Raw genomic sequence first — 27,382 nt, forward strand, 5'->3', positions numbered from 1 at the left:
TGCCACACGAGTTTATTCGGCCTGAGCTAGCTGCCCCCCTCTCATAGTGGAGGCCCTTACTAGATCAGTTTCCTTCATGCATAATTTATGGGACCTTCCTAGAGACAGGTATGCTCGGCTATCCCTTGAGTCATCCCGACAATTAGCACTACAAGGCGACACAACATGTTGGTATGGGCAAATGACATCATGGCTTCAACATGGATAGACTGCCTCAATTCTAGTACTCCTTGGATGCACTCTCCCTCTCTCTCACACGGACATAGACCACTAGACTTATACGTCAGGATTTGATTCAGCGAGATACCAGAAGCACATGGATACAACTGGTACAAGAGTTGGGCATGAAGATGGATTTCTATAGAGAGCATCTCCTCCAACTAACATAGGATGGATATGTGATGAGACCGGCCTATATGGACACTCAATGACTATACCAGCAGAAGCCAAGATATGCCAGTTATGTCATATAGAGCAAGAGACAGAGTTACATCACATTTTCATTGTCTGGTATACTATGAGATACGAGGGCGCTTTCACTGCCTATTCAGAGAGGGATTTGGACCGTTGGCTAGGGTCATGAGATATCAGGACCAGAGATGCCTTGGGTTGTTTTTGCTGGAGCTGCGTAGACACAGGGAAAGTCTCTTGAGGAGACCAAGTAGTCGGGGACATTCACAGAGGGAGATCACTGGCTTCTTTAGAGTAGGGCAACCGGATGAGCATGCTTCACAACAGACTTCACAGTCCACTTAACCGGGAGAGCTAGACGCCCACGTCCATGGGGACGACCATGACATCGACGGAGGCTCCACCAAAGAATCATGACTATTCTAGCACGACATGGGAGACGCCTAGTACAACTATTTACAGAGGTGGACATTGACGAAGCTCTTCAGCAAACTGATGCAATACTTGCTCGAAAAACGCCCAATGTCGAACATCCAAAGGCATGGATGATGATGATGATGATTTTCAGGCTAACGATTTTAGTCTTTCACTTTACTTCATTTTATTTTTGTACTCAGACATTGGATTAGATCCACAAAAATTGTATCAGTTTGGTCTCATAGGTCATTTTTGCCTTTTGAAGACGATTAATATAACAGTTCATCTCTCTCTCTCTCCATCTTTCCATCTCTCTCACTATCTCTCTCTATCTTTCTTCCCAAAGTACACATTGTCATATGCATTAGAGGGGATTTTGGTGCACTTAGCCTACCATGCTTTACTTGCTATTTTAAAGCCTTGTTGCTTCATTTTGTAACCTTGAGGGCGTCATTCCTTTACCACTTACTTGATATGGGGTAGATCATACTTTCTCCCCTCCCTTATCAACACCATCTTTTTCAAACGTCAAAGGTTGTACTCTGTACCTCCTGGCACTTACACGGGCATGAATTCAAACGCCTTAAAATAAACAATGATGTTCAAAAGTCTATATGGCACAAATCTAGCCATAGTCTCGCTATGCTCCATGCTTTATTTTGAGGCATTTATTTTATTCTCGCTTGAATTTAAATTGTTCAGCTCAGAGTGCAAGCCAAAACAAATATAACAGTAGGCAATGCAATAACATCAGCTCCATCGATCACGACCTTCTAGTTGAGAATACTGTAAAAAGAACACTAAATTTTCAAGAAGAAGATATTGGCACAACCCAGATGAAAAAATTCTGTGTTGGGCAAAATACTGCAAGACAAAAGGGAGACATAGATGATTATCTTTTGTAGGAACTAAGTATACTATCACTTGTATTATGAACCAACCTTCTTCCTTACATATTACACGGGGTTGTGTGTGAAGTACATGGGACATATTCCATATTCCCAGCAAGAAGAGGAGCCAAATTTGAAACTGAAAACGTTTCCTCATGCTTCTATACATAGCGCTAGACTTTAATGGGTCCTCCATTCTAGTGAGCACCGTGTTTATATTGCACAATGGTCACACAACAGCTCGAGAAAGTTTGGCGGGGGCGGCGTGGGGGGGGGGGGGTTGCTGCGGTCCTATGTGGAAGCTGCAAAATCCCCCCCCCCCCCCCTTCCTCTCTCTCTCTCTCTCTCTCTCTCACACACACACACACAACACACACATTTTGGCTTTGTGTGTGCCATAAGAACCTTGTGCAAGCTCTTTCTCTCTCTCACTCACTCACTCACTCCATCTCAAATAAACAATGCCAAGGCGTCGATATTCCTTCATCCTTTGGTGTTACCTAAAAGTAAGATGTTAAAACTCGCTCACACATGCATCAACTTGGGTGTCTTAAAATTGAGTAATATATAAAGGGCCAAGGCATAAAGCCATACATTTTAACAGCAGGACATCCATTTGAGTGTCTCGAGATAGAGTGACATATAAAGGCATAGAGCTACATGCAGGTGTGATTGACCTCCATTGCATTTCTTGTGAAATTCTCTCTATCGTTCCAGTTCAGCACGGCTCCATTGGGAGAGGCCTCCACACATACTCGGTATACCTTCACGAGGGAGACGGATCACGTGTACGCTGATGAGAGCTACGCACTTAGGAGCCAGGACGACCAGTAGATCAACTCACCCAGATTCTGACAGAGACGCTACATGATGCAGCCTCAGAGGCATATCCCCAGAGCCAGCCTACACACAGACGATCTGGGAGCATGCCTCAGAACAGTTGGTATAATGAGGAGTGTAAAGAGATGAGGATCAGATTACAGAGAGAGGTGCTCATGGGTATTACTACACATAGACAATCACGGATTATCTTCCGCCACCTAGTGCGACGAAAGAAGAGGGCTTACCTATCTCAATTAGAGCGTGATTTGTACTAGCTGTTTATGAGTCAGGACTCTAGGTGAAGCATGGAGGCTTTTCAATGAGCACTCTCCACCAACAACCATCACTTCCACAGAGACATGGGGGGAATATGCTACATCTCTGTACAAAGCATCAGGGCAGCCACCTTTGCCTGACCCTCCAGAGGCATGCCCAAAAACATGTACTTTCTTTACTGCTAAGAGGGTGGGTAAGGAAAGCCATTGACAAGATGAAGATAGAAAGAGCACGGGATCATGACGGTCTGGTAGCAGAGCACTTTATCCATGCCAGAGATATGCTTGCAGAGCCTCTTGCTATGATGTTTAATAGAGCCATGTATGAGGGTTTCCCTAAGACTTGGAGTATGTCCACTATCGTGCCTATCTTCAAGTCAGGAGATCATATGCTTCCCGGGAATTACTGAACCATCATGGTTGGTCACACTCTGGCTTAGGCTATATGCATTAATTCTTGACCATGAGCTGGGTGGATGGGCAGAGAGAGAGGGCATACGGGCAGCAGGACAGGCAGGGTTCAAGAGAGGTTTCTCCACTCTTGACCAAATTTTGACACTCAGAGCCATTATTGAGGAGGGTAGACACCATGGCAGAAGGATATATTATAGCTTTGTGGATTTCCGCAAAGCCTTTGATACAGTGCTACGAGCCAGACTCCCACAAAGCTGATTTGGGGAAGCTTAGCTTTATACAGGACAGTGGTAGGACAGGTACGCACTACTCAGGGCATGTCCGACATGGTTCACTCCACCATTGGGGTGAAGCAAGGTTGTTCCCTATCTCTCACTCTCTTTGGGATATATGTAGATTAGTTTTCAGATTATGTACATATAGAGGGTGATAGAGGTGCCCAACTTGCAGGGACATGGATTCCGTTGCTATTATATGCTGATGATATTGTGCTGATCTCCGATTCTCCAGAGGGGATGCAGTGTCATTTGCATGTAAGGTGCATCGGAATGAATGTTGTTCTTTGCTCAAGATGAGTGCTCCAAACTGTGCTCAAGGTTCCTTTTACTTATGGAAGGGAGAGCCTTCCGTTCTTAAAGAGAGTGCAATGGACACAAACAAAGTGAATGGACACTGTGAATGGACGTGCATGAGACTGAGAGATAGAGAGAGAAGAGAATACGACACCAGAATGTTGTCAACAAACTCTCCTCCGAAGGCCCCACTCTCTATGGCGAGAACGGTCTACTTATGATTGCACAAATCTCTACAATGCTTGGACTTGCAGACGATATCGACGAGACGGCTGAAATCTGAGAATGCTAAAGGCTGAAATCTGCAAATCTTTATCTGTTGAATTCTGAATCTATGTCGGTGATGAGGTCGATGATGACAATGCGGCGACGACGCGCTGAAAATGCAGATGCTGAAATCTGCATTTTCCAGGCTGAATCTGTAAACCTTGCGGAATCTGACCGTGCGGCGAGGAACTGCTACGGGAAGGTGAGATCTGCGAGGTTCGGGGGTGGTACTGCGGGTGGTAACTGTTGAAAACTGAAAACGCTGGTCTTCTTGTGGCCTTGTCGCGACGGAACTGCAAAGACGCTGAGGTCCAGGCTGATCCAAAAACGCTAGGGCTGGTTTCTGTCTTCTGCCTGCTGCCGGTGGCCTTGCAATGCAAAATGCTAGGCCTCTTGGGGGTTCTGCTGAGAAGTTGCTTGTTGAGTAAGTGCTCCTGCTACCTCTTCTGCCAGAAAGTGCTAGCGCTAGGTTTTCTTATATACAACTTAGCAAAATTGCCCTACCTACTTTCCAACAAAAGTCACTTAATAAATAAGTGAAAAATATCAAAAATAGCAAAAATAGGTTTAATGCATTGGAAAATTCCCCTGATGGATTCTGATGGTAATACTTATGATCATAATGTCTGCAACCAGAGGATATGCATCTAATCTAAGTGTCTCGACATGCACGGTCTGCGAACAGACTCACTTCCTATTCTAAACTGACTTGACTGAACTGAACCCTGATCATGCTGTAGCTTATCCACGCACACATAGGGTTGGATGTGTCACGTGACATCCCCTCCTTTTTAAAGTGAGGTACTGGTACCGAACTGTATGGCGTTGAGGGAGATCGCCAATAACGTCCGGAATCTTGGAAAGGACTCTTCGCCGGTCCAGTCTGATGTGTGGGTTGTGCGATACTTGAACTTCATAAAGGTCTGCAATGCTTGCTTCTTTGGGCCACGCCGAAAGCGACACAAAGTCTTTTGTGGCTCCTTCAATGCTTCAACTTCGTCTAGAGTCATGCTTCTTTCTTCTTCAAGAATCACCATGGTTGAAAATTCCTGAAACCATTTCCAACAGAAAACCATGAACATACCTATTCCATGTAAAGTGATTGGAAAAAATCTCGTCTGTCGAACAAACTGTGCATGCAATGTAGATGAACATAGAGACGGAGTGCCAAACCGTTCACCACACAATGCAAACAATGAGATCTAATCTTGTCTTGCTGATCTAAATAAATGACTGTGGCAATTCACAATGGAAATGCCTATGCTTGGTGCTCATACTTTCTTATGCTCTTTCTACCACTGTGTCGTGCCAAGGAAGAGACACGGAATGTGACTTCCTTGAATGCATACTTTTCAGCTTTTCATGAATAATCCGCATACATCCGTGCTCATTCATGAGTGACTTAACGTAAAATATGTCATGCCTAGGAAAAGGGAGCACATAAAGACGCTAACTAAAACACAGGAAACAATCATGAATGAAACACTCGAACAATGCTTGCTGACAAATCATTCGAGCACATAGTACTTCCTGTGGGGGTTCTTTGGACCTAGGCTCGAGAGCGAAGATCGGTTCTTCGTGATTGATCGAATCTGCAATGAGGTTAGCTTCGCTAGAAAAAGTATCCACTAACTCATCCTTCTTGTGAACAATCACATCTTCTTCATGCAAATCATCATGCTTGTGAGAAATCACATCTTGATCATGCAAATCATCATGCTTGTCATTGTTATCCAAATCATCATGCTCATCATTATCATTCAAATCATCATGCTTATCATCATGCAAATCCTGTGTATCATGCTTTGGAGAAGACGAGACCGAGAGAGTCTCCTTCTCCTGAATCTGTTCAATCTTTGCCTGCACATTAAAAATGAGAGATGGAGAATGGACAACTTGCTCTCTACGAATGACAATGGGAGAGTCACTTTTGGCATTGAAAGTGAACGTATTTTCCGCCCAATCAATGAGAGGATTATGCTCACGAAACCATCGAATGCCCAAAATCATATCACATCCTGAGAGAGGAGAGACAAAAAATTTTCTACGGAAAGCAGCTTGTTGAACTGTAAACAACACATCAAGGCACTCTTTAGTAATGAGAGAGTCCATACGGGGAGCAAAGCAAGAGACCTCGAGAGGAGATTTCTGACTAACCTCTAGGCGAGCTCTCTCAACAAGAGAGGGACTGATCACATCATGCATACTGCCTGGTCAAACAATATGACAAAACGCTGCCCCGTCATATGACCATAACAATTAATGAGAGACTCATCGGTCAGGAGAAACTTGGGGCACACTCGTGTTATCATTGATTGCATTGACAGAGGAAGTGGGTTCTGTGGATTCTTTAGATTTATTAGAGTCAAGCTTAGGACATGTTCTTTTTATGTGACCCTTAATGTGACAATGAAAACAACGACCTTCCTTAGAATAAGTGCTTTGCTCTTCCGACGTGATGTATCCTCCTAAAATTCCTTGTGCTACCTTTTCATCTGGAGTGACCTTAGGTTTAGCAATTGTGTTAGCCTTACCCTCAGGTTCATTTTGAGAGTTCTTTCTGAGAGACTATTGGAAGATTGGTTAGAAGAGTTACCGTTCTTACCGTTCTGAGGGTTTTGAGAAGTCTGAGAGGTACTTGTGGAATTCTTGGTTTCCTTAGGCTTTCCCTTGTTGTGCTTCATCTCCTGTGCGAGAGCAATCGCTAGCGCCTTGTTGAGATCGATTCGATCGAGCACCTCGACATCATACTTGATATACTCGTCCAATCCATAAAGGAATGCCTCTTTGCGCTCATCATCCGACTTGCGTAATTGGGTGCCTAGCTGCAAAACACGATTAGAAAAAGACATAACTGGCATACCATTTTGCTTGAGAGCACGCCAATCGTCCTTCAATCGTGCGAGGTACTGAGGTGGCATAAACCGCGCCTTGAGCTTGTCTTGGAAATCAGCCCAATTGAAGGAAAGGAGGGTGAATTTGTCGGCTTCCTCTAGGTGCGCGGCTAACTGTGCCTCTTGCCATACGTGGTACCAATTGATGGCATCACTGGCAAGGTACATAGCTGTTGTCAAAACCTTGCTATTTCCTATCTTCTTAGTTGTCGCAAAATAAGCATTAAATTGATGCAACCAGGAATGAATAACCGTAGCATCCATCTTACCATCATACTTACTGAAAGTCAACTTCTATGTGACTGGGTTGTTGGAGTTGGAATCGCGGCTTGCGCCACTTGAGGAACTACCAACATCTTTGGTTGGTTCGGACTTCGAGGCAAGAACTTCTCGAACCAATTCTTGCGTACGGAGGTCCCGCTGAACCTCCCGATCGGCCTCCAAGGCTGCTCGTCTTGCTTCCACTTCCTCCTTTCGTTGTGCTTTTCTTTCTTTTCGTTCATCGCGCTCGCGTTCCAAGGCAATGCGAGTCGCTTCTTGTCGTGCCATCATGTCCATCATTGATTTCACCAAGGCCTCCATAGGATTTGGTGCAATGCCGGGCGTAGGTGGCGTAGGGGGAGGGTCAGGAAAACCTCCATGGTGAGGAAATTCTTCTTCACTACTTTCATGCCCATCACCTCCATGCGTATCCATTCCGCTTTGGGTGATAACCATGCACTGTGATCTTTGGTTCTTAAGTTCACGAGGAACTTGGGTTCTTGTGGGTCTTGGGTTCTTGGGTTCTTGGGGGTCTTAAGTTCTTGAGGTTCTTGAGGGTCTTGAGGTTCTTGAGGTTCTTCTTTAGCTTGCAATCTGTGTTAGAGAAGGATCTTCTCTTCACTCGAGTTCTGCTCTTTTCCGCGGGCGAACCCCTAGGCGGCCTTGCGCTCACACCAAGGTTGCTTTTTCCCACCTCACGTCGATTGGCCGGCCACTAAGTGCACGATCCGCTCTCAATGAGTGAAAAGAGGCACAAGGGGAGGCTGGACAAGCCCTTCTTTCTTGGGTTTCTTGTCACTCTTTAAAAACACGATTAGGAATTGACACGCCCATTAGGACTTGGGTTACGTGCGACCGCAACAAGCAAAAAAAATTCTGTGGTTCTTTCCTTGAGTGATATAGAACACTGCCAAAGTTCTGATACCAATGTAAGGTGCAGCGGAATGAATGTTGTTCTTTGCTCAAGATGAGTGCTCCAAACTGTGCTCAAGGTTCCTTTTACTTATGGAAGGGAGAGCCTTCCGTTCTTAAAGAGAGAGTGCAATGGGCACAAACAAAGTGAATGGACACTGTGAATGGACGTGCATGAGATTGAGAGATAGAGAGAGAAGAGAATACAACACCAGAATGTTATCAAACCCTCCTCCGAAGGCCCCACTCTCTATGGCGAGAGCGGTCTACTTATGATTGCACAAATCTCTACAATGCTTGGACTTGCCGACGATGTCGACGAGGACGAGGACGAGACGGCTGAAATCTAAGAATGCTAATGGCTGAAATCTGCAAATCTTTATCTGCTGAATTCTGACTCTATGTCGGTGACGATGTCAATGACGACGACACGATGAAAACGCAGATCCTGAAATCTGCGTTGTCCGGGCTGAATCTGTAAACCTTGCGGAATCTGACCGTGCGGCGAGGAATTGCTGCGGGAAGGTGAGATCTGCGAGGTTCGGGGGTGGTACTGCGGGTGCTAATTGCTGAAAACTGAAAACGCTGGTCTTCTTGTGGCCTTGTCGCGACGGAACTGCAAAAACGCTGAGGTCCAGGCTGATCCAAAAACGCTAGGGCTGGTTTCTGTCTTCTGCTGCTGCCGGTGGCCTTGCAATGCAAAACGCTAGGCCTCTTGGGGGTTCTGCTGACAAGTTGCCTGTTGAGCGAGTGCTCCTGCTGCCTCTTCTGCCAAAAAGTGCTAGCGCTAGGTTTTCTTATATACAACTTAGCAAAATTGGACCTACCTACTTTCCAACAAAAGTCACTTAATAAATAAGTGAAAAATGTCAAAAATAGGGAAAATGCACTGGAACATTCCCTTGATGGATTCTGATGGTAATGCTGATGATCATAATGTCTGCAACCAGAGGATATGCATCTAATCTAAGTGTCTGGACATGCACGGTCTGCGAACAGACTCACAAAAGTGCCAGATCACTTCCTTTTCTAGACTGACTTGGCTGAACTGAACCCTGATCATGCTGTAGCTTGTCCACGGACACATAGGGTTGGATGTGTCACATGACATTGGATGCATTGCATGGATTTGCACGGGAGAGTGGATTGTCTGTGAACCTTGGTAAGACCAAGGTAATGGTGTTTAACACCACGTCGCAGTGGGTAAGGAGGTTCGCCCCCACTTTTACATATGGTCGAGAGACTGTGGAGTATGCAGATACATACACTTACCTTGGGGCGGTTTTTAGTGGTCCAGTATTTTCCCTGAGGCGTGCAGCAGATACGCGATTGACCAGAGCCTATACAGCATTGGGGAGACTTGAGAGGATATGTTCGCAGGTTCAGTTCCAAGAACCTCGGACAAAGCTTTGGCTCTTTGACACTTCGGTCACTTCGGCCATGCTCTACGGAGTGGAGATATGGGGCCCCTCTCAATCGATCACCATAGTAGAGCTTGCAGTACTGATGGATGGAGATGTATGGAGAAGCCCTTGGTGTCAATGATTTCTTGGACGATTAGGGCCAAGGCCCAAGTACCACATGACATTCTTAGGGCGGAGCTCGCTTCTCCTCCATTGGTAGTGGAGGCACTCACTCGATCGATTTCATTTATGCATAGCACTTGGGCTCTCCCCAGAGACATATATGCTCGATTAGCACTAGAGTCGTCGCAACAGCTTGCATTGCAGGGAGATAGATCATGTTGGTATGCAGAGATGGCATCTTGGTTTCAGTTACATGCTTTAGTATGGATCGGCTACCCCCATTTCAATACTAATAACTGAAGCCTCAAAAGAGAAAGGTGAGTCAAGCTCAACTCCAAAAATTTTAGTTAAAAAACCTGCATGCAGTTATTAGATCATTTTGCTCACGACATATTACACTTCCAGGAAATAAAGAAATTTAATTCTAAGTCTCGAAAGGATTACATTAACCTCCATTCATTCATAACATTACATTGTTGGGAGGATTTCCTCATTACATCAATAAGAGCTCAAACGTAGCAAAGTTTAATAATGAAAGCAAAAATGACATGCACTCCTCTGGAATTTGCCAAGCAAATAAATGTGTAGCAAAGTTTAATAATGAAAGCAAAAATGACATGCACTCCTCTGGAATTTGCCAAGCAAATAAATGTGTCTCTTGTTGAAACTTGAAACCATTAGCCTTAAGCTAAGAAAAAATTCAAAGAAGAAAATTAGCGACCTGATAGTGTAACAATGGAAGGCATTGGTTGATTTCAATGTGGAACTTGGAAGCCTTCTTACCTCGTGTAGTAGTGACTCCTGTTGTTCGTGCAGTAGTGACTGCTGTTGTAGTGGCGGATGTTGATTGTAATCATCCTTCAAGCATTGATAGAGCCATAGCCAAGCAGCAAACTCCACGCTCGTCCAAGCTTGGCTACTTTTTGTTTCACACAACCTTCAGAAGCAGAGTGCTAAGATGAGAGAAAGCAAAAGAAGAAAGAAGTTTTCAAGGAGCAAGGAAGAGAGCTAGATGCTCAACTAGCAAATGACGTCACTGAATTATTCTTAAGTAAAGATTCTCCTATCTTTAATTGTGTGCCATGTAGCAGCACTTACGATAGAGATACCGTAGGTAAAAGGAATTTGAATCCAATATTAAAGTTGGTGATGTATGAAGAGTATGTGTCATTGGAGCATGTGCAAGAGTTTGAAGCTCTTGCGAAGGCTAGTGGGGACGATACATCATTGTATAAGTTGAATGAAAGGTGGAGTGAAGTGGCCCCGTATTTTGTTGCTTCCTTTCACATTGAAGCCAAGCCCGAGAAGATGCTTGGGAATGTTCGCGAGGTCGGCACTTGCTTTTCATTGTCAAAAACCAAAGATAAGAGTGCTCTCCATCTTCGCTTCACACAAGGGAGCGGAAAATAAGTGTCTGGCGCGGGATACACGAAGAGGCCACACAACAACAGTTTGAAATCAACAGAGTTCCGTGGTTCCATCGAAAGGAGCTTCCCATATGCCTAGCAGGAGACGAGCCAGAGATGATTGACCCGATGATGGACTGCTTGTATGATGTGCTAAATTTGAGTCATATTGATGCTGGGCTGTGGGAGCTTGAGGTGACTACGTGGCACGTCTTGGAGAAGTTTGAAAGCCCCAAAAGCCCCATCCTCTTAAAATGCTTCTCATATTTTAGTGCCAATGAGTATCATAATGGAAGTTGTTTATGGAAACATGAGCGAAACCAACCAAGCGTGTGCCATGGTGCACTATGCTCTGGTGGAGAAGCTGAGAAACGACTTAAATGCCCTGCTGGGTAATGACATGGGCAAGGATGAGTTCGAACGCAACCTAAAAGAGAGAATCCATTTGTCTACAGCAAACTGCAGGGTCATTGCTCCAGAGAGGCAGCTTGTGTTGCAAGGTCAGAGCTCGAGGGATTTTTTATAGAAAGACAAAGCGGCAGGCTTGAAGCACGTAAACAGGTGGTTTATGGAAATGAAGCAAAGAATTGTCAACCCTATCTCTTAAAAGAGAGACGGTGAGATGTTTCTTGGGGTTGAAAGAGTGTTGGGTCGAAATGAGACTATGGTGGCGCACAACATCTCCACCTTTCTCGGCTCTTCAAGAGTTGCTCTTTTAGCAAGTATCTCCGTATCTGCAAAAAGAATATGGACGGTAGTGCCAGATCACAACCTGGCATGTAATGTAGAAAATGCAGCGATTGACAAGATGTATTTTATGCATGTTCTGCCAGACATGACTTTGGTGATAGTGGAACAACATAGGGAAGATGTGCTTTGCAGATTTTTAGCTTTCCACCTAGACACTATATTGGCTTCGTACCCTTGCACCGCAAGGGATGCAAACCAAACTACATGGTTCAAAAAGGTGGTGCGTCTTATATTGGAGGAGCCTCCATGGCGTTTGGAGAGGGATCTTACAGAGGACTTCAGCAAAGCAAGCATTTCAGAGCACATGCTCCCAGTACAAGAAGCTACCCATTGGGAGAATTGTATACAAGTGGAGCTTTGTGCTGTTAAAAGTTGGACCAGAGTGTATCAAAGCGCTAGAAGCCGAAGAGTTGGAGAAGAAGCTACACTCTTTCATAGAGAGGTGATACTTCTTTTTTATAATTGATGAAATTCACACTACTATTGTCTGTGTGTCTATGGCTCTTCTTGTTGTTTGCAACACTAATGCTTCACATGCTGATGGAAGACTCGATTCATTGCGAATGGAGCTTGTCTTTTAGATCAACCCCGTCTACGTGGATACTCATGTCCTTGGGGATCATGGAGCATCTTGCTTTGCTTATTTTGCAAGAACAAGTTATTGTGTGCGGTGCAACAAAGAGGGTGTCTGGCAACTCTTTTGTTAAAGTGTCCTCCCATGTTGCAAGTCTCTAAGAGGCCAAGTGGTAGAAGCTAGGCCACCACACTATATATTTTGGTTTTGCTTGGACTATAGATATTAGTATCAATTGATGGAATGCTTTGAAGGCAATGCTGTAAACAGGCTATAATTACTCTCTCTTCTATGAAGTACGTGGACACAATGCGCCTTGGTTTATGTGGGAGGGTTAGTCTATAGATGCAAAAAAGAAATCGTTTGTTTTGTTGTGCTCCTAAGAATACAAAAGCCGCTTGATGTGCAATTTGTGCATAAGCCGATTCTTTTTGTGAAAACTGATATCTGAATATGCTTGATTTTATGCTCAATCGGTTTTAGTTTCTACAACCCGTCTTCAACAACTTTTATTGAGGTGTGTGTTAACTCTGGCAAGAGTGCGTTTTCTTACGTCTGAAAGGACCATCTAATGAGACAAGTAGAGCATGTAGGGAACATCGAAGAAGGTGACATATTAGACAAGAACGCATTTGATATGTGGCATAATTTTTTTCCCATTAACATAATGGTAAAAAGTACGTTGTTGTCATGTTCTACCGGGCTCATGATGTAGGCAGACGGCCTTTTAGAAGAGGTGGAATTGGGTGTCTCCTTCCACCAGAAATATTGGAGAATGGGTGTCTAGAGCATCCAAGGGTGGACAACCTCATGCACCAGTGGGCTGCATCCCAAGCGCGGGCGCGGACACACACACACACACACACACACACACACACACACACACACACACACACACACACACACAGTTGTTTGATGCATCGCGCTCATCTAAAACTGTAGTTGTTTGGCCTTGAGCATAACACATTACCATCAAAAGTATTTCTTTCGCAAAGATTGTTATGCAGCTAATTGCTCAATGTTGTTTAATCATGTGTAACGGTCCTAGTGGTCTTGCACCAGTAAACGCAATTGCGGTGGTGGTTCCAGAGGTGGGCTGTGATGTTTTGATTTTGTTGGGCGTATGTGAAAGGTATCCTTGCAAGGTGAAGGTATGTGTGGGTCAGGTAAAGACGAAGCATATAGAGGTGAGCAAGAGAGCTCAATGTGATTTTGACAAAGGATTGCAATGTCGTGTATCACTCCCTTACAAGCGAGACCAAACGTGAAGGCCCTAGTTGGGTTGTTTGTGGTTGCAAAGTGGCACAACCAGATGTTATATTTTTTGTTATGGGATGCATGTTTGGTTTGTGGCTCCATGAATTACCAAAGTCAGATGAGAAACAACCACAAAGATCACATGCAATGTATAAGAAGCATAGATGAAAAATGTGGCGTGACAAGAATTTACGCAAACAAATGTCATTAACTACATCATTATTAGTGGTGCATGAAGGTTAGAAACTCTAGATCAAGTTCAAATTGCAAGCTTGATCAACAGTGGCAGATTAGTGGGAGGTGTGAAGCCTATAACTTAGTTTTGTAGTGAACTCTCAAGTGTACTGAAACACTAAAGCGTCTTGTTTTTCCACCACTTGGTCATAATTATTAGGTGAAGTTAACAACTAGACTTATGGGTGATGCTCATACCTTGGGCTTTTAATAGGGTGAAAACAATTTTGTTCTTATAAAAGCACATAAATATTGAGAATATGATACCAAGCTCAAAGAAAGCTTAAATGTTGTGCAGTTTTAGTCCATGTTTTATCTTTTCCGTCGAGATCATTCAGCTAGAAAATTTTCCAAGCTTTATGCTCCTTTTAAGTAGGAGCATTGTCCCATAGTGACAACATCTGTTAGTTGAGCATCTAGCTCTCTTCCTTGCTCCTCCAAAACCCCTTGCTCCTTTTGAGTAGGAGCACACTCTCTCTCTCTCTCTCTCTCTCTCTCTCTCTCTCTCTCTCTCACTCACACACACACACACACACACACACACACACATTGCATGCACAATGTACCTGTATTTTAACTGACTGAAATTGCTCTAGCCCTATTAAGTTGGTAGTGAGCACTATACCGATCTCTGGCATCTGCGTCACTCTCTCTCTCTCTCTCTCTCTCTCTCTCTCTCTCTCATGCTCTCATGTGGATAGGGACTCTCTCGCTTATGTGGATAGGGGCATATGTTGCCACATGGTGGGGAGCAAAGGCTCCCCACTTTATATATAAGTAAGTTAAGATAAGATGGGTAGTGGAGCTTGATGAGAGGATGACATAGACAGTATTTGTGGTAATGTCTTCGTAATAAAATCTCTGGATTGAAGAGCGAAAGTCTGAATTGTTCCTGGTCTATCTAGTATGTCTAGAGTGGAATTTTCAAGGGCAAACAATAATGGTAAGAAAGATTTGATTAGATGTGGTAGTTGTCGGCTTTACTTCCATGGAGGACTGCTTTAGAAGATGGCCCAACCAAAAGTGCTCGTTTGTCATTGGAGATACAGATGGTGATCTTATACAAGAGTCTGGGTACTAATGATATCTGGAAGGCCTTTTGGTTTGGGTGTCACCCCCCCCCCCCCCCCCCCCCCCCCAAAAAAAAAAAAAAAAAAAAAACACCACCGTCCGGATAGGCGGTCAGCTGTCCGCAGAGAAGGGTCGCTAAATATGCTTGGGGAAGGTTTCCTTTATGTTGTTTTATAAGTATGCCCAGGTGCACTTCCATGCACCGGGCTTCTAGAGACCTGAAAGGGGTTGAGTAAATTATGTAGAGGATTTGAAAGGGCCTGGGAAGCATTCAAAAGGGCATTACACTCTACCATCCTGTGGTCCTGCATGTTTCATTCATCATTTTGAGTTTTTCCATCTCCACGATGAACCCTTGTTTAATACCTTCCGCTTGCACCACCTTCATGACAGATATGGTTTGTCCATCGCTCCGTCCTACGCACATGGTTGAAGCATGCCTATGCATGTCAAAGATCTTGATCCTAGGCCAATCGTAGACATTTTGAGTACAAAGCATAGCTCTTCGTTGCTTAAAGCTTGTACCCGAATTGGTTGCTGTTAGTACAGAAGGTAGATGCTTCAGCTTGCTAGCATTCTGAGTTGGCATGCTTCTTGTTTAATGGTTGCAAAGTGGTTCCACTGCCAACAGAGTAGGGCATCATGTCAGCAACATGAGCATGGTGATCTGATGTGTCCGTCAGACTTTTTTCCTTTCATGATTGGAGCCACCTTATGTACACATGTCAAATAAATGACTCTCTCTCTCTCTCTCTCTCTCTCTCTCTCTCTCTCTCTGTGTAGCGGACAGCGAGCAGGCCCTCTCTCTAGAGTTCGTGGCTGCTGTGGGTTGTCGCGAGCAGGTCTTGGGATGGCCTTGAAGCTTCACAAGGTGGGCACGCAGCAGCGTGGGCTGCACTGAGCAGGGCGACAATCTCCTGAAACGCACGCAGAGCAGCTGCAAGGCAGCACGACTTCGTTAGCAGGCAGAGGCAGATGCTTAGGGTTCGAAGGTGGACGGGTTTGCTGAGCGGACCTGCAGGCGATGCTCTCTCTCTCTCTCTCTCTCTCTCTCTCTCTCTCTCTCTCTCTCTCTCTCTGCGCGCTGCCAGCCCTCTCCCCTGCGCGCTGCCAGCCCTCGCCTCCCCTCTCTCTCCCTGCGCGCTGTCCCACCCCTGTGTGCTGCTCCCTCCTGCGCGCTGCTCCCTGCACGTCAAGACAACCAGCTCATCCACTGAACACACACACCCCATCCCCATCCCCTGCCCGCTGCCCCCTGCATACACACAAGCCGAGTGTTCTCTTCCCCTTCTCCCCTCTTCTTCACAATATGAAGAGAGGGTAGCTACGAAGACAACCATGTCTTCCCCCATCATCAAGACGCCGACACCGACAACGAAGACAACGTCCTTCATGCTCACGAATAAGAGGCTTGCACAATTGGAGAAGGACATGAAGGAATGGCGGATGGAGAGAGAAATATGGAAGGAGGAGAAAGCCAACTTCATCAAGCTATGGAACAAAGAGAAGGAGGACATGAGAGCGGAAATCCAAAATCTCAAAGAGGAGAAGGAGAGAAGGGAACGGGAGAACGAGAAGGAGAGGGAGAGATGGAGGAAAGAGCAAGTAGAGATGAAGGCACAAATCGATCTCCTTCATGCTTCCCTCACCCCCGAGGAAGGAGAGATTAAAGGGGAGGCTAAGGAAGCCCTCAAGGAGGAGATCACCAAAGCCCTCACCGCAAGCATTGAGGACAAATTAGAGGCCACCAAAGAAGGATGGGTCGAAGTGGTCAAAAAGAACATCAAGAAGGTAGCAAGAGAGGAAGCCCAAAAAGATGAGGTACTCATCGTACACACAACCATCGAAGAGGAGAAGATGCGACAAGCTCGCCGTCTCAATGTGCGAGTGACCGGCATCAAAGAAGAAGAAGGGTCTACACCCGAGAGCGATGGGAAAGCCTTATGCAAGAAAGTGGGATACAAGGAAGAAGAGATCCCTTTCTCCAAAGTTTGGAGAGCCGGCAAAGATCCAAAGAAGAGAGCTCTCATCCTCCAATTCGCCTCCGAGGAGTCTCGAACTTCTTTCCTCCGAAAGAGGGTCATCTTGAGAGGGCTAGAAGGCCCCCCGATTTATCTTGATGATGACCTCACAAAGATGCAACAAGATCACCGCCGCGCGTGCATGCCTAGAGTCCACCAAGCCCGCAAAGAAGGGAAGAAGGCAGTATATCGAGATGGTAGGGTTATCATTGATGGCAAGACCATCGCATAGGGACTCACGGCCTGTGGGACACACGAGGAGATTCATGTCACGGTTTGGAATTGCAATGGAGACCTATGGACACACCCAGAGAGACTTGAGGAGGTGATGAGAGGTCGAGACATGATTCTACTTACAGCGACACACGAGAGCCCAGAGAGAGGGTTACCACGGATACATGGATTCCAATGGGAGTCTCTACATCGGGGATGTATGCGCCAGCACACCACTCGCGGTTCAGGAGGAGTGGCCATACTCTTTAGACAGGGGCTTCACAGCAGACTACAGATTGTTTCCCGGGACCCACAGGCCCGATACATGTGGATTCGCCTCGAGCTCTCACGAGACAGGATCGTCTACATTGCCCTTTGCTACTTTGCTCCCACAGGCTCCAGATTCGCCCCTATTGAGCAAGAGTCACCGTACGCATGCCTCACGGAGGAGATTATGGAGTACTCTACACTGGGTGAAGTCTTCCTTATGGGAGACTTCAATGCTCGTACGCGCAGTGAGCAGTGTGAGGCATATGACCACGAGGACCCAGAGGCACTACACACTCTAGATGAGGAGGCTACTATGAGAGATACAGCAGACAGAGCTCCAGTCACAGCCTACGGACGACACCTACTTCGACTTGGCTCCCAGCACCGTCTCGTTATTTATAACGGGATGGCCCAGTGGCCCACCTCAGGGGGCCTGACTTGTATGCCACATGGAGTTACAGAGGGAGGGGGGAGTACAGTCGACTATATTCTGGGACCCAGGGAGGCTACACACCTTATCACATCCTTCACCATTCCACCCATACCCATCGGAGCCGACCACACATACCTCTCTTTCTCCATCACCGGAGATACCATCCCACACAGCTCCACAGCACACACTCCACACACCACCATCCATTTCACACATGAGCTAGCCTCTCTTTACTCGGCCGAGGTCGAGCATGGCCTATGCCTCCTCCACCCATCCACACCACTCTCAGTTCTCACATCACATATCTCTTCCGTTCTCCACACTTCAGCTATTAGCTCTTTTCCACACACCACTCACACAGGACGCACTCCCCCCCCCGGGACTATGCCTCAGAACCGCTGGTATGATGATGAGTGCAGAGAGTTATACCGACGCCTCCATGCACGGCGAGCCTTAGGAGAGATCACAGAGAGAGAGGCCAGACGACATATGAAGACGCTGACACGCCAAAAGCGGCGAGCATTCGAAGAGGCACAGGAGCTTGAGCTATACCGCCTATTCATGAGCATAGATAGCGCGACGGCTTGGCGCACCCTGCGCGAGCCACGTCCGACTACAGCTATTGAGGATCCACAGATATGGCATGATTATGCAGAGCGCCTTTATGAGGTGCCAGGGCAGCCTCCTATCCCACAGCCACACGGGCCACGCCCCACGTGCTCCTCCTTCTTTACAGCAGAGATGGTAGAGAGGGCCATACGCCGCATGCAGCACAGACGATCAGCTGACCATACTGGATTACAGAGTGAGCACATCATTTATGCGGCCTCCACTATAGCCCCGTTGATTGCACATGTCTTCAACCGGGCTATAGGGGAGGGCTTCCCAGAGGAGTGGACACAGCACACCATAGTGCCTATCCACAAATCTGGCGACACCCTGGACCCAGGGAACTACAGGACTATCATGATTGGCCACACGATGGCCAAGCTATATGGAGCAGTACTTGAGGCACAGCTCAGCTGCTGCGCAGAGACCGAGGGTTTACGAGCTCCAGGCCAGGCAGGTTTCAGACGAGCTTTCTCCACCACTGATCACATCTTCGTTCTGCGCTGCCTCATTGATGGGGCAAAGGCGCGGAAGAAGAGGCTTTACTGCTGCTTTGTGGATTTCCGCAAGGCCTTTGACACAGTCCCACGCGAGAGACTCTTCCAGCGCCTTCACAGCATTGGGGTACCAACAGAGATGATTTGGGCCATATATACTCTCTACGAGAGGGTGACGGGTCGAGTTCGTTGCCCAGGCGGCTTTTCAGAGACCATTGCTAGCACCATTGGTGTTAAGCAAGGATGCCCACTCTCCCCGACACTCTTTGGGCTCTACATCGACGAGATCTCCGACTACATACTACGAGCAGGGGGAGAGGGGAGCGACTTGACAGGTACTCCGGTCCACATCATGTTATATGCTGATGATATTGTGTTGATTTCAGAGTCACCCGAGGGCTTGCAACGCCATCTTGAGGCCTTGGACGAATTCAGCACACACAGGGGGTTGACTGTGAACCTTGGCAAAACCAAGGTCATGATCTTTCACACATCCAGTGCAGTGAGGAGCGCTGCCACCTTCACAGCAGCAGGAGGACAGGTTGATGTAGTCACCTCCTATGTCTACCTTGGCATCACATTCACCAGCCTACCAGGACCCTTCACTATGAGGTAGGCTGCTGCTGACAGGCTCACCCGAGGATATGCAGCTCTGACCATGCTAGAGCGGAGATGCCACCAGGCACACTTTCAGGAGCCCCGCACGAAGGGGTGGCTTTTCGACACCTTAGTCACCCCGGCCCTGATGTACTCGGCGGCAGTATGGGCACCAGGATTGACAGCTGACCAGTGGACACAGCTTGAGAGGCCACAGGTATGTATGATCTCACGCTTGCTCCGCAGCAAGAAGACAGTGCCACATGACATTATTAGAGCCGAGCTCGCCACACCACCTATGGCTGTAGAGGCACTATTCCAGACAGTCTGCTTCATCCAGAGGATGAGAGAGCTACCTCCTAACAGACTTACTCGTAGAGCATTTGAGGCAGCTATACAGCTATCAGAGAGTGGGCATGAGAGAGCATGGTACTCACAGGTCAGAGCATGGTTGGAGGGACACGGTCTTGACATGGAGAGACTACCACCATTCCAGTACGACCCCCACTCACCATCTGTTCACCTCTCTCGCAGTGAGAGGAACTTGGTATTGAGACAGGATCTGTGGCAGCTATACACCAGGAGAGTCTGGGAGTCACCTGGCTTGGGGACGAGGATGTCAGATTACAGAGACCAGTTTCTCACCATACTGTCTGGGGGGTTCATACAGAGACCACGCTATATGGACACATATATGCCACATAGCTCACGGGTGGCGATTGGTCAGCTGAGAGTGGCTTCACACAGGTTAGAGATTGAGATCGGGAGACATACTGGTGTTCCCAGGGAGGAGCGAGTCTGCAGAGCCTGCACAGAGGAGGTGGAGAGTGAGGAGCACTTTGTATGTAGATGCAGAGCATACACTGAGATCAGAGGCAGGTATGAGGCCTTATTCAGAGGACAGCCCACTCTCCGAGAGATCATGGACTCTCGAGATCAGAGACAGCTCGGACGCTTCTTACTAGAGATACAGAGCCATCGGGACACACTACTACAGCCACGCACAGCTACACAGACAGAGGGGAGACAGTCGCAGCTCACAGACTTCTTTCAGAGGATTGCCGCCCCTCCCTCACCAGACACTCAGAGGGGAGTGACACTCCCACAGGCGGAGGTGAGCCGAGCTAGACGACGACCACGAGTCACAGGCTACAGGGGCGCGAGCTCCCACCACCGACAGATCGAGGAGATCCGAGCCCGGGAGCGCCGTGCCACTGAGGAGCGAGTAGCTCAGATGAGGGCCGACCCGACAGCTTTCATCCGGGTAGCCTTGGCACCAGCCCCGCCCATGTACCACATCTTACATCCCCCCATTTGTACAGGATGGAGCTAGATAGCTTGATGCATTCTCATTCTCATGATTGTACTACCTTGAGCATATAGACATGCATATACCCCTAGAGATAGAGCTCCATCCCTCCTCAGATACTCCCCTACCTACCTACATTCAAGACAGTTTTGTATCAGTTTTGTTTCATTTGTCTTTCCGATAGACGGATGACATACACACCATGTACATTTGATTTGTCTCATAGGCCGATTTCGGCCTGACATAGACGTTAAAAATCTTTCTTTCTTTCTTTCTTTCTTTCTCTCTCTCTCTCTCTCTCTCAGAATGTAACAGAATGCGTTATGCAAAAGAAACTCGATGAGGCAGTAGCAAGTTTTGAAGCATGGAAAACAAATATGGAAAAGCACATGGGGGAAAAAGATGCACTAATCGAGAAGCTAAAAGGAGAACTTGCGGCTTGCAAATCCGCAAATAAGGAGAAGGGAGACGACCAACCTTCGGTGCTGAAGGAGCTCGAGAACATGAAGGATCAGATGAAAGCTCTACGGGAAGGAGAGGAACAGAAATCGAAAACGGTATCTTCATGGGCGGAACGTCTTGTTAAGACACAAGAAAAGGTTGATGAAGCAGAGAAATGGATTGAGGATGCGAAGAAAGGGAAGGCCCAGATGCCTGAGACCACACCTACCTCCACCATTATTAATATGACCATTGAGGAAGAGCAGAAAAGGAAGAATCGGGCTCTGCATGTGCGGGTCACAGGAGTCAAAGACAAAGAGAATGTAGATGAAGAAGTGAGGGAACTGCTACAACGCATGGGCATCACAGAGCCTACTCACACAAGTGCATGGAGAGTGGGCAAGAAAGGAATCGACGAGAAGGGAAACGTAAAGGATAGGGCACTTATTCTCCGCTTCCCGAATATAGAAATAAGGAAAGAATTTCTAAAGAAGAGGCCAACTCTTAAGAAAACCGGTATTTTCCTGGGAGATGACCTTACATTGGCACAAGTGGCACACATGCAAGACTTGATGCCAGAGATCAGGGCAGCAAGAGAAAATGGGAAAATCGCCTTTTATAGAGGAGGGAAAGTAGTGGTTCTGGAAAAGCGCTCATCATGACGGTGCGAGACCTATGGGGCAACGCTCCGGATAGCGGCGTGGAATTGTAATGGATCATATAGGCTAGATGTAGGTGCCTTTGAAGACAGCTTTAGGGACAGAGACATAGTTTTCTACTCAGAGACACACCAGATACCGGGACAGCTTATGCCACATGTGAAGGGGTATTTCTGGAAAACAGCTGGTCGACCAGACGAGATCTCTGCGAGGTAGCCGGGGTTCAGGAGGAGTAGCAGTCTTATTTAAAGAGGAGCTGAAACCACTATTACAGATTATCAGGAAAGATGAACAAGCAAGGTATATGTGGGTGAGAATGAGAGCCGAGACAGGTAGATTTCTATATATCGCTATATGCTACTTCCCTCCAAGTACATCAGTCTACTCCTCACCTAAAGGACAGTCCCCTTTCTCCATATTGAATAATGACATATGGGAGTTCTCTAGAGATGGAGACATCGTTCTCTTAGGAGACTTCAATGCCAGAACGGCCAACTCTCAAGCAATATTCTATGATACTTCTGAGGAAATGCTCAGAGAAGTGGATTTATCACAGGAGGGGCTTACTAGAAACTCACAGGATAAAGAACACACTGAATATGGGAGACATCTCATGGAAATGGAAACTACACATGGTTTGGCCATACTTAATGGTCTAGAGAATTTCCCTTTATCTGGGGGATTCACATGCTTCCCGCACAGGCATGGGGCCAGTATAGTGGATTATGTCATGACTTCACCAAGCTTTATTTCTAGTATCGAGGACTTTAAGGTGGGACCCAGACCGGTTGGGATTGCAGTGGATCATGCTCTCTTGACCTTATCAATCTCGTTCCGATACAATGCCTCTCAAGTACAAAGGAAGAAGACACACACAAGATATACTTTCACGCCAGAGACTGATTCAGTCTATGTGGAAAAGATCTATAATAGGATGTGGGCAGCGGAGCCAGTATATACTGTAGAGGAGATTACTTCTCAGCTAACAGAGATACTACATGGAGCAACACAAGAGGCATACCCACATACTCAGTCTGATCAGAAGAGAGGATCTGGGAACATGCCTCAAAACAGTTGGTACGACGAGGAATGCAGAGAGACGAGAACCCAGGTCCAGAAAGAGTTTACACTTGGGATCATCACATATAAGTAGTCTCGGATTGCTCTTCGGCGTATAGTACGTCGCAAGAAAAGGGCATTTTTAGCCAAACTGGAGAAGGATTTATATCAGCTCTTCTTGAGTCAGGACTCACATGAGGCCTGGCGTTTATTTCACGAGCACTCATCGCCTCCGACAATTACCTCTCCTGAGATTTGGAGTCAATATGTAACATCATTATATACGGTATCTGGACAGCCTCCATTACCAGATCCGCTAGAGCCATGCCCTACTACTAGTACTTTCTTTACTACGGAAATGGTGGAAAAAGCCATTGATAAGATGAAGACAAGAAGAGCATATGATCATGAGGGTTTAGTAGCAGAACATCTGATCCATGCAAGGGATCTACTTTCAGAAGTCCTTGCTCGTCTGTTTAATCGGGTCATGTGTGAAGGATTACCTGAATCTTGGAAATTATCTACTATCGTACCTATTTTCAAGTCAGGGGATCCTATGATACCCGGGAACTACCGTACCATTATGGTGGGTCACACATTGACTCGACTGTACGCATCCATTCTGGAACAAAAATTGAGTAGATGTGCAGAGAATGAGGGCATAAGGGCAACAAGACAAGCTGGATTCAGGAGGGGTTATTCCACTTTAGATCATATTCTTACGCTCAGAGCCATTATTAAGGAAGGAAGAGCAAGCGGGAGAAGGATGTATTGTTGCTTTGTGGATTTTCGGAAAGCTTTTGACACAGTACCAAGGGCCAGATTGATGCGGAGAATGCAAGAGTTAGGGTTCCCCAAAGAGATTATCTGGGGGATCATGGCCTTATACGGGTCAGTAACTGGTTATGTACATACTCCAGAAGGGGATTCCGACATTGTTCATTCCACCGTTGGAGAAAAGCAGGGATGCCCATTGTCCCCTACTTTATTTGGTATGTATATAGATGAGGTATCAGATTACATTGATAGAGAGGGTGACAGAGGTGCTCAACTTGCAGGGTCATAGATCCCTTTGTTGTTATATGCAGATGATATTGTATTGATAGCAGAATCACCAGATGGAATGCAGAGGCAGTTAGATGCATTACATAAATGCGCGGAGGACAGCGGACTGTCGGTAAATTTGGGTAAAACCAAAGTTATGGTGTTTAACACCACACCGCAGTGGATTAGGAGATCGGCACCTACATTTGCGTATGGCCAAGATACAGTAGAGTACACAGATGCATACACATACCTTGGTGTGGTATTTATAGGACCGAAGTTTACTCTTAAGAGAGCAGCGGCCTTGGGAGGGTTGGAGAGGATGTGTTCACAAGTGCAGTTTCAGGAACCACAAACAAAACTCTGGCTCTTTGATATTGTGGTGGCTTCGGCTATGCTTTATGGGGTACAGATTTGGGGACCATCTGTGGATCAGGATAATTGGAAGTCAATGGAGAGACCTTTGGTATCTATGATTTCCCGAATGATTAGAGCCAAGGCCTCCGTACCACACGTGATTACCCGAGCGGAACTAGCTGCCCCTCCGATAGAAATTGAAGCTCTTACCAGATCAGTGTCCTTTATACATGGTTTATGGGATACAAATAATTGCCGATATACTAGATTGGCCCTCGAATCCTCTCGACAATTAGCAATGAAAGGAGATACATCATGCTGGTATGCGCAACTGTCCTCGTGGTTTCAGAGACACGGGTTCAGTATGGAAAGATTACTCCCCTTCCAATACTCTCTTGAGGCTCCATCACTGGCAATCACACGAACGGAGATTAATAAAATCATCCGCCAGGATCTTATACAGTTAGACACTAAGAGGACATGGGTAGACCCTACACAAGAATTGGGCACGAAGATAGCCGACTACAAAGAAAACTTCCTACAGCTATCTGAAGATGGTTTTGTGATTCGCCCGAGCTACATGGATACCCACCTGTCTCATGGTTTGAGATGTGCTATTGGTCAAATTTGTACATCCTCACACCAGCTTGAAATTGAATTTGGAAGATTTAGGGGAATCCCACCTGAGAGCAGAATTTGCAAGTTATGCGGAATGGAGCCGGAGACAGAATTACACTACATATGCCATTGCACCGTATACTATGAGATACGTGGGCGTTTCCATTGCCTATTCAAAGAAGGCTTTGGACTTCTAGATAGAGTCATGCAATACCAAGATCAAAGGTGCTTAGGCCTGTACCTACTGGAACTACATTGGCACAGGGATAATCTAATGAGAAGACAAAAAGCACTACAGCCTCAGAGGCAGATCACAGATTTTTTCGGATCGATAGAAGCAGGAATGGAAGGAGAAGCAAGAGGCCAGCAGCGAGCACAAAGGAGTACCCACATTCATACCAAAGGCACCCTCATTGACAGGGCGATTGAGCTTAGGAAATCAAGACGACCACGACCGAGATGCAGAAGCACACTTCACCGGAGGAGACTACAACAAAGGATTAGAAGCATTCTAGCCAGACACCCAGAATTCTCCTAAGAAGTCTATCTAATACTTTGTATTTAGTTTTTCGCATTTATTTTCACACTTTCACACTTTTCAGACATTGTAACAGATTCACCACTTTTGTATCAGTTTGGTCTCATAGGTCACCCTGGCCTTTTTGAAGACGTTAATATAACATTTCATTTCATTTCTCTTTTGTTGCAAGTGCACACGAAGCAAGATGTTGAAAATAATACGACAACCTGTAAGCAAGAAGAAAAGACAGCAGGCTGATACCGTTTTAGCTGCAAGCCGCCTGTTGAACACAGTGCCCACCAAGCAGGTAGCAGATGTTGCCTATAACCTACCCAAGAAGAACTTAGGCTAATGAATTCATCTCTTCTAACTTCATACATTGATCGATAGTAGATTACCATTTCTTGAAAAACATAAATTATGCACGTGTGCGAACGTTCCACGAGTGACCCTTAGTCACAATTGAAGCTTGACGTCACTAGGGTAAAGGTGCCAGTAAATGTGCACCTAACAAAAAAGAGGTAATTTTGGGGGGGATTTTTCTATTCAATGAAAATCTGAGATGCGAAGATTGTTAGGTGCAGCGGAATGAATGTTTTGCGCTTTGCTCAAGATGAGTGCTCCGAACTGTGCTCAAGGTTCCTTTTGTTCTTATGGAAGGGAGAGCCTTCCGTTCTTAATGAGAGAATGCTATGATCACAAACAAAGTGAATGGACATTGTGCGTGCAAGTATATGAGACTGAGAGATAGAGAGAGAAGAGAGATACGACACCAGAGACGTTGTAAAACCCTCCTCCGAAGGCCCCACTCTCGTCGCCGAGAGTGGTCTACTTATGATTGCACAAACTGATACAAACTGAATGCATGAGGCTGATGCAAGGCTATGTCGACGATGACGACGGTGATGACGAAGTCGACCTAAGGGCTGAAATCTGCAATCTTCCTACTGCTGTCCAAAAACGCTATGGGCTGAAATCTGCGATTAGTCCAAAAACGCTGATTTGGGGACTGTTTCTGTGGGTCTTTGACGCCGAAAATCTGCAGGTTTAGGGCTGAAAACTAAGGTGTCTTCTCGTTCGGAATCTGCTACTTCTTTATAGGCCGAATCTGTTGGTCTTTTACTGCTGCAAATCGTTGCATTGCTGAATCTGCAAAGGCTGAAGTTCTTCAAAAAAACGCTAGGGCCGCTGATGTCAAAAACGCTAGCTTGTCTGTTGGCGATGATGCTGGTGCAAAAACGCTATGCAGAGGGACTTGCTGGCGATGGTGTGTTGATGCAAAATGCCAGGCTGGTGCAGTTTCCAAAAACGTTAGTGGAAGGGATCTGATGGCAATGGTCTTCTTGCTCGGAGGAAATCCACCAAGGGTCCTGTTGAGAAGTTGCCTGCTGAGCTTGGCTCCTGTTGCCTCTTCTGCCATTTAGTGCTAACTTTGGTTTGCTTATATATTTTCTTACCCAATTTTCCCTACCTACTTTTATTGGAAAGTCACTTAAAAATAATAAGTGAAAAATGTCAAAAATAGGTAAAATAGACTAAATGCACTGGAAAATTCCCTTGACTAATTCTGATGGATTCTGATGGGAATGCTTATGATCATGCTTGTGTGCAACTAGAGGATATGCATCTACACTAAGTGACTGGGCATGCACGGTCTACGAATAGACTCACAAAAGTGCCAGATCACTTCTACATCTAGACTGACTAGACTGACTAAACCCTGATCACGCTGTAGCTTATCCACGGACACATAGGGTTGGATGACGTGACAAAGATATATTT

At 46.2% G+C, this 27,382-nt stretch overlaps 1 protein-coding gene and 1 pseudogene across 6 annotated transcripts in view; one reads left to right on the forward strand and one right to left on the reverse strand.

The window, feature by feature from the left end:
• Positions 1-4,110: 4,110 nt before the first annotated feature.
• The window catches only part of LOC147422691 (uncharacterized), a 116,937-nt gene continuing 93,665 nt past the window's right edge, over positions 4,111-27,382 (reverse strand). For 5 of the 6 annotated variants that reach the window (XM_086503598.1, XM_086503599.1, XM_086503595.1 and 2 more), the window contains 2 exons: positions 10,445-10,598; positions 4,111-5,117 (listed from right to left, as the gene is read on the reverse strand). In XM_086503598.1, the coding sequence (XP_086359724.1) occupies positions 4,860-5,117; positions 10,445-10,598 (412 nt within the window). In that variant the 3' untranslated portion in view covers positions 4,111-4,859. Of the gene's footprint in view, positions 5,118-9,209; positions 10,350-10,444; positions 10,599-27,382 lie in introns of those variants that run through there. The other variant, XM_086503600.1, reaches the window with a different exon arrangement.
• Positions 10,765-12,635, forward strand: LOC147422692 (uncharacterized; annotated as a pseudogene).

This window comes from Adiantum capillus-veneris, chromosome 27, assembly GCF_014529385.1.
Source record: "Adiantum capillus-veneris isolate H3 chromosome 27, ASM1452938v2, whole genome shotgun sequence".
In the NCBI taxonomy this organism is placed as follows: domain Eukaryota; kingdom Viridiplantae; phylum Streptophyta; class Polypodiopsida; order Polypodiales; family Pteridaceae; genus Adiantum; species Adiantum capillus-veneris.